We start from the raw sequence: 8,506 nt of genomic DNA on the forward strand, positions 1-8,506 counted from the left end.
TCATTTAATCATAGTATAATATCTAACACTTTTTTTTACAAAATATATTGCAGTGCTTTCCTATAAAAATATAGCTTCACATCCATGTCTTCATTTATAAAATAAAATTTCCTTTTATTTCTTAATTAGTTTAACGATTTGTATCGTTCAATTTTCCTTCATGAATTTTGCTAAAGATATTCAATATATATACGTAACACATAATTGAAATAATTAATAACTAGGTTTATAAATCTCCCAGTATATTTTATAATCTCGTGTTCTATTCCTTGATACTTATATATTTTAACCGAATTAGCATTTCAAGATTAATAAAACAAATATTATAAAAATACTTAAATATTTTACTATAATTTAAGATCATTCTATTACACATATCACCAGTGAACTGTACAATGTACATAGTACCTATTAAAGCTCAGTTTCTTCAATGACTCTCACGAACACTTCATACTGTAACTTCAGTTTTTTCTTCAGTTTGTTCTCGACTGAACTAAGTAGCTTCGTGCCCTTGAAACTGTACAGTGTTCCTGGATTGTCACCTTCTTCTAACTTCATCATAGGTGGATACCTGAAAGTGTACGAAGAACATTGTTAGAATTATATTATATTTACCTTTTTAAGTCTTGAACAGAGAGACATTAACAAAATCGTTTATTATTATTATTAATGTGTTTTTTGTTAAAAATCCACTCCATTCTCATAATAAAGTGACTAGTTATAGTGTTATTTTGCTTTTGATATTTAGGAACGTATATAGGTAATATTGAAAAATTAAAACCAAAAATACCTTAAAATAGTGAAAATTATTTATTTCTCAATCGCACGAAAACGTTTATAAAATCAAGAATAGCAGAAAACTATGCATCATGACAGTACCACATTACTGTCCAAAAGGTTGATGAATATTATTACATTAAACCCATTTGACATAGGACATTGTGACTTATGTGCCTTTGAACGCGTTTAACTCTTTTATTAGGCGGATTAATTTATCTGTTCGTTTAAATATTGGGTATTGGGGCGTTTCGTACATTGTCCTATTTGTGGGCGAGGCACCAAATACAACTAATGTAACGTATGTTTGTTTTTTGTCTCAACTATCATTAAGAATGACTTAATAAACCTAAAATGCCTGTGGCCTATGATTAAGATTAACATTGGATTCTCATGCACTAACTTACTAAAAAGGGCAATATTGACTAAGCCAGGTAAGAAGTATTTTAGTCTTAATTTAATTTAACCTAATCGGTGTTTTCTACAGGTTTATTAATACAGGTTAAACAATAATATTTGACCAATGCATTCTGTAAGAATTGTTTTCTTCAATTTTTTCAGACACGTCAAAGTAATAAAATTGCTGCGGAATATGTCAAAACGTTGCTGTAGAATGTTGAATTAAAGAGAATGAAGAAGAATTGGTTGGTAAATCTATGTACTAATCACTGATATTTCAAACACAGGTAAGTCACGCGAACGCACTAGTCATTCAATCAAATAGCAGATACAACCAAATGACTGCGACACATATATCAGCCGAATTCGTCAAAACTCAAAATCAGCTGAGGAACTTCGCTTCGTCACAGTGCCTTTTTTAAGTGTGCAACATTTTATATTGTATGTTGTACATTTTCACTGTATTAATTCGTAAGGTTGTAACTAACTTACTCTTAAACCATGGCTGAATGTATGTATTTAAATCTTTTGCTGTGGGTGTATGTTTGTTTATATTTATTATTTATAAAGATTCATCGTCACTGCATCAAAAAGAAATCTCATTTTTGTTATTATTAAAAAAAGTTATTTTTATCAGTAGGTATATGGTTAAGCCATTTGATACCAATTTTATGTCAGAACTAGCGGTCCGCCCCGGCTTCGCCCGTGGTACATGTTTACGTTTTCTCTACATAAGAACCATCCTCGTACTTCAAGGAATATAATAAAAAAAGAATTATCGAAATCGGTTCAGCCGTTCTCGAGTTATGCGCTTACCAACACATTTTGCGATTCATTTTTATATATAAGACTAGCGGTCCGCCCCGGCTTCGCCCGTGGTACATATTTACGTTTTCTCTACATAAAAACCATCCTCGTACTTCAAGGAATATAATAAAAAAAGAATTATCGAAATCGGTTCAGCCGTTCTCGAGTTATGCGCTTACCAACACATTTTGCGATTCATTTTTATATATAAGACTAGCGACCCGCCCCGGCTTCGCACGGGTGCAATGCTGATACTAAATACACTACAGAAAAATTGTGAACGTTGTATAGGCATAAAAATATAGCGGCCCGCTCCGGTGAGTCCGGCATCGCACGGGTATAAAATACATAGCCGGGCGGCCGCAAACGCTACGTCCCGCAATTTTTAAATCTGTAATATCTTCGAAAATATTCACTTAAATCATACGGTGTAAAGGGCCATATAGATCTATATTAAATGAACAATGTATCCATGGTATTTAATTGGTTAAGGATTAATGCTGTATTGGTTAAAATCGCTTCGAAAATTAGCCATTATTTGTCGTAAAAAGTAAATGACAAAAAAAAGTTATTGTGGGTTATCCATAAGAGATAGACATATACCATCGCGGACTTTTCTGTAGACCTTTTCAATGTGTATAATACTTAGTACATTATTTTGATAAAACTCGTAGGGTTCAGCCTGCGTTTGCAATGTAAGCGGAATAAATGTAATTTTTTACGACATCACATTAGAAACCTCAAAAATAACAGTACTTCTCCACTACTTAATGGATCTTATTATACATATAAACCTTCCTCTTGAATCACTCTATCTATTAAAAAAAACCGCATCAAAATCCGTTGCGTAGTTTCAAAGATTTAAGCGTACAAAGGGACATAGGGACATAGGGACATAGGGACAGGGAAAGCGACTTTGTTTTATACTATGTAGTGATTATGTCATGCAAAAAATTATCTATATTATAATCTATACTTAATATAATAAAGCTAACGAGTTTGTTTGTTTGTTTGAATGCGCTAATCTTAGGAACTGCTGGTCCGATTTGAAAAATTCTTTCGGCGTTAGATAGCCCATTTATCGGGGAAGGCTATAGGGCATAGGCTATATATCATCACACTAAGACCAACAGGAGCGGAGTAATGCGGGTGAAAGCGCGGAGTCCAGCTAGTGTATAATAATATACTACATAGGAATCTTAAAAGGTTGCTGTCGCGAAGTTAAAAACACTTAACATATATTATATGTTAGTATTGATTTAATATCTTTTGAATAAGAAAAAAACTAATCGTAATAAATCAGAATTATTCGACAATAAACCACTCAGAAAATTCATTAGAAATATAAGTTATTCGTTTCATTAAACCGGGTACAAAACGAATGATCTTGTTTAACTAATTTTATTTATGAATTCCAAGAACAAAATTAATAAAAATGTTACGTATTACATATATATTTTTACACTCCGTAGTAGTTATAACAATGAATTCCTTCGTTTATTTCACACATCCTTTGGAAAGATGTGTGAAATACGATGAACGTTGATTTCGAACACAATTTTAAACATGTCAATAACTTAAATAATAGATAAGAATAAACAAATTCCATTAAGAAAATATTGTGAAAAGTATGTTAACAATAATATTCCTACAAATTTTAATTCTTAGGCCCAAAGCAATAAGGTATATTTGAATACGCAATGTGCATGCGAAACACTAAAAATTTGCTTTGAATAGTGCACCGACGTCTTTTTTGGAAGTCGGTTTTAAAATCTCATCTGTATAATTTAACTTACGATGATAAAATATTCGTACACAAGAATTTAAAGCTAATAAATGTAAATTATATTTTTATTTTACAAATATTTTATCCAGATTAATGATTTTTTGACGAATGTAATTATAATAACTCAGTTTGATTAATTCAATAGCTTTAAAATGACTTATCAATTTAAGAAATGAAATGGATACCACTGATATTAAGGAAAAGGAAATAGTCTTAAAATTAAATGTGTGTTATTGCACATTAATGAAAAACTTGTTTACCTCATTTTATGGCTGTGTCATAACTAAAGATTATTATTTATTTTTTATTGCTTTTCAATATTTGCCATTATTAAAAAAAATGGTTTGTATCGAATTACATAGACGGATATTGTCTGTTCTAATGAGTAAGCTTTTTATTCGAAGTATTTTTCTTTATAAGTGAGTAAATTGTAAGTCTTTGTTTTCTGTTTTTATCACGTTGTTCTTGTTCATGCAATTGAATTATCTTTATCGTATCGACAATTAAATATAAACAAAACAAAAACTGCTCTTAAAACTTAACAGTTAACAATGGTTATCTAGAACTAATGTAAAGATTTCAGTAAGTATTCAATGGAGTTCCGATAAGAACAGTTATCTCTAAGTTTTTATTTTCAGTAAAGTTGGCTAAAAATAATATTTATATTGTTCGAAGAACTAATGATAATTTTGATAACGACTCTTAAATTATATTTTCAGCATTCCCAACGTCACCGATTATCTAGTAGCAACCACTTGTTAGCACTCATAAGACCGCTTTGTTTATAATAACTACGTTCTATTTTCCATACTAGTTGGAGCCAGAAAGATAATCTTTGGAAATGAATGTAAGAAAGTTACTTACGTTACGTTACATTTATCTGTATTGAAGTATTATAATTAATGATTGGATGCTGTTTAAAATTTAAGTAGGTAATAGACGGGAGAATAAAGTTTTTTTTTGCTTCTTTTATAAGACAAGAAAACAATATTGTTTAATATTGAATTGACAATAATAATAAAATTAATTTTAATTTGTGTAATTACTATATATATTATTACTTAGTAATTTAAATTAACAAGCGGAAATTGTTAAAATTTTTAAAAATTGAATTTATATTATTTGTAATTAACAGAAAAAAATAAAATAAAATTAACAGAAATGAAAGCTGTATACATTTTTGACATAAATCTTGCATAATGTGTCATCACGATTGAAACATAAATGACAACACATTTCTTTAAACAATATTGATACTTTAATGATGTAAGCATTTATTTTAGAGTCTATATTTGAGGCACGTATCTATTTTTGATTAATTTGTACAAGTAAGATGCATGATAAATCGAATACTGATTAATGACCGTAATATTTTTATCAATCAATTTTGCAATAAATTTAGAAACATTAGAGTTTATTGACTTCAATGATCATTATTAACTGTAATATAAAACATACATCGGTTAATATTTTAGATTGAATCGTGGTATTTCCAACAGGTTATGATATATTGCCTATGTGTCCTCAGAATTCCTAATTCTAAATAAAAATAACTGCACTATTTAATATTAATTATCAATAAGACCTTGAGCAGCGACCTCAAACCGGAACACGGAAAGGTCAAGAGGGGGCTAATGAAGTGATTTATTCAGTAGGCTGAAGATCTTCTTATTGGAACCGATCTGGTTTACTTATTTCTTGATTAAAAATACCAATATAATGTATTAGAGATTTTAAGTATATTAATATTGAAAAGGTTAAAGTTTGCAAGTTAGTGAGTTGGTTGTCGATGAGCTTGATAAAAAGTCATCTCTGTAACTACTGAACCGATTTTTTAAATTCGTTAGCGAAAGCTGAGTGACGGCATTGATTATTAGTATTAATCCCGGACATCACGTGCGGTTCCGGGCCCATTGAGTTAATATATTTCAAAGGATGAATACTTACTGTGTAACAACTTCTGCGTCGGTACTGTTTTTGGTCGCTGGATCTATTAAATTGCATTTCATCGCAATTTCAGCATCAGAGATTCCCTTATTAAAGATTTCCACATTTGCGGGCTCTATTTCACTGAACACAAGGATGTCGGGTGAAACATATTTGCTAATTAGTTCCTTAATTATCCTATGTATGTAAGGGAATCTGGGTGCGTATATTTGGAAACCAATATAGTCATTCGAATCTCCACGTTCCAAGTGTTTATATGTTCCGTCAAAAGGATAAACACCCTGTTGGTAGATATATGTATACTTCCCCTCATCACCTGGGACATATTTGCCTTCAGTTGGGGGTCTATAATATTTTCCATCGTCGTATTCGTCGTAAGTTTTAGGTTTATATTTTCCATCATCAAACGGTGAACTTTGAACTGCGGCCCATAATGATACGAGACATACCTGGAATATCAATCATGTAACTATCAATTTAAGTACCTAATATAAATTAGTTTAAGAATATATACGCTATACGCTATTGCGTAAATCGCCAACGTCAAAGATATAATTAAAACTTTAAATCATTTCACATATTTTGTTTCAAAATATTATTATTAAAGTTATATCATAATGTGCTTATAAACTGTCATCATATAAAACATTAATTACTTACGAAATTCCAGACTAGCTTCATTTTAAACATTATTATTTAACGGTAATATAGTTATTGTTGGTATTTTATTTGCTATTAATAGTTTGTTCGCACCCCGACCCGTACAAGTTGTTTACTCCGCAGGTTATGTTTTGGATCTGAAACTAGATCAGATAATGTGTCATAAGTAAGCAGTATTTTAGCGAGATAACAGCCAATATTCGTCAAAAAATATCTTATTCCTCATTGCCTTAATTAACATTTAGATGTATAATAAATTTTGTTCGAGACATACCAAAAGTGGATCAGAATCCTAAAATCAGGTGTGACAAGGTCACGTTAATGAATTAGCATAGATCATGACATTATGCCTCTTAGCGCATGCCTTACGGTACTGTTCACTCACTTGTGCACTCTCATGACAGTCAATGAAAAAGAAATTCAATTCACAAAATACCTACAGCACACAAGTAGCTCCAAGACGACCGACTTATAAGAGAATCGTAATTCTCATATAGAATGCATGTGGATTCACTTCACATCGCTTTGCATAAAATTAATATCACCCATCGTAAAATGCAATAATATGATCACTTTGGCTTTGCATTCTGATGGCCTCACAGTTAACATTTACATAAATATTATTCACTTAAACGGGACTATGTGACATAGAAAATCCTGTTAGCCGTCACCAATTAACTATTTTACTATCTAGACTGTTATCCTTATAAGGTATCTTCGTTTAATATTCACTTACATGAAATATTGATTTGAATCCGGACATCACCTATTTTATAACATAACATTAGCATCACATTTGTGACATTTAGCAAAAAAAAATAAAACTGAAATAAAAAGCTATTAAATGTCAGATCATTATTCACGCGTTATACTTAATGAAAATGCCCGGAACAAAATTGACGTGAGGATGCACGTACAACTATCTATTTCACTTAATTTGCTTATTTATATCCTTCTGTTATATCTGCTCCTTAAACTAGTCTGACAACAGTATACTTGTTATGGAATGTATAATTTGACAAGCACTCTGAAGACAACGCTTCGGTATAGCACACAGTTAAGAAATGTTTCTAGAAGCTAAATAGCGTTGAGAGCATATGAAATTCCACTATTTATTATCGAATTAATCATTCGACACCTTAATAAATTATACGATTCGGATACATTCAATAAATAAATCAAAACAGCAGTAATATTTGAATTAAGCTCTACATTTCTTAATTAACTTGCTATAATTATTTTTTTCGCACATAAAAAATATACATTATTACTCACGATACGATATTTAAAAAGAAGTATAGTTAGCACAAAATACGTGAATTTTATTATTTTTCTATTAATGGATATTATTAATCAATATTAGTATAACCAAAACAGATCGATTAATGAATTTATACCCGTCACACTAAGCTACTGTTTTGCCATCTTACGGAAGAATACCGTGTTTTAAACGATTGATGAGTATATAAGTAAGCTTATTAAAGACTAAGGTCTTTAAGAATTTACATATCAACCATTTTTATTAAAATTCAACTAATATATGTACTACATTTGACGCCTTAACTGAAAATTTAAAGTTTTTTTTTCTAGAGCAATAATAACATAGATACATAAATAATACCAAAGAAATTTATTACTTACTTATGTATTGAAATGTTTGTTAAATTGGCTCATTTGAGGAAATTGTAGTATAAAGACATTTTAAATGTGCGTCTAATCAACAAAGTGGCAAGTAAAACATATTACGGAGAAAAGTCAATCCCTTATATACAAAATTATTGAAACATCTCTGCGCTAAACATAAAACAGGATACGTTAAAATAAATCCGCTAAAATGTCACTGACCTCTCTAAGGAATTTCACGAAGAATTCGTTTATTGCAGCCTCTTGCATCTTAACAGCCGTACAAATAAAAACTGTTTATTCAAACCTTATGCAATGAATATTTATTATTAGAATAAATAAATAATAAGGATTTCTTACAAATAAACTTGGAATAACGTCGATGTAACTACGCTCCCAATATTCTATATGCGCGAAGCGGCAACGTAGGAATTCATTCACAAAAATAATTATGAAAAACATTGAAATTATCTACGGATCGCTCATTTGACTTCGTCGAATTTGTTG

The 8,506-nt window shown here is 30.4% G+C and overlaps 1 protein-coding gene across 5 annotated transcripts; it reads right to left on the minus strand.

The window, feature by feature from the left end:
* Positions 1 to 323: 323 nt before the first annotated feature.
* LOC149484690 (uncharacterized) lies at positions 324 to 8,135 on the minus strand. 5 transcript variants are annotated; one of them, XM_089700882.1, is made up of 4 exons: positions 8,018 to 8,135; positions 6,377 to 6,519; positions 5,717 to 6,165; positions 324 to 571 (listed from the first exon to the last, which is right to left on the minus strand). In XM_089700882.1, exons 2-4 carry the CDS (start codon positions 6,404 to 6,406, stop codon positions 412 to 414), a joined length of 639 nt encoding a protein of 212 aa, XP_089557008.1. In that variant the 5' UTR covers positions 6,407 to 6,519; positions 8,018 to 8,135; the 3' UTR covers positions 324 to 411. The 5 variants fall into 5 exon arrangements, with proteins under 5 accessions (XP_089557008.1, XP_089557009.1, XP_089557007.1 ...); XM_089700883.1 differs by lacking the exon at positions 8,018 to 8,135 and adding an exon at positions 7,652 to 7,791; XM_089700881.1 differs by lacking the exon at positions 8,018 to 8,135 and adding an exon at positions 7,113 to 7,506.
* Positions 8,136 to 8,506: the final 371 nt, after the last annotated feature.

Source organism: Colias philodice, chromosome 11, assembly GCF_061535455.1.
Source record: "Colias philodice isolate Cphi_HAF_F1 chromosome 11, ilColPhil1 Martin Lab GWU primary, whole genome shotgun sequence".
NCBI lineage: Eukaryota > Metazoa > Arthropoda > Insecta > Lepidoptera > Pieridae > Colias > Colias philodice.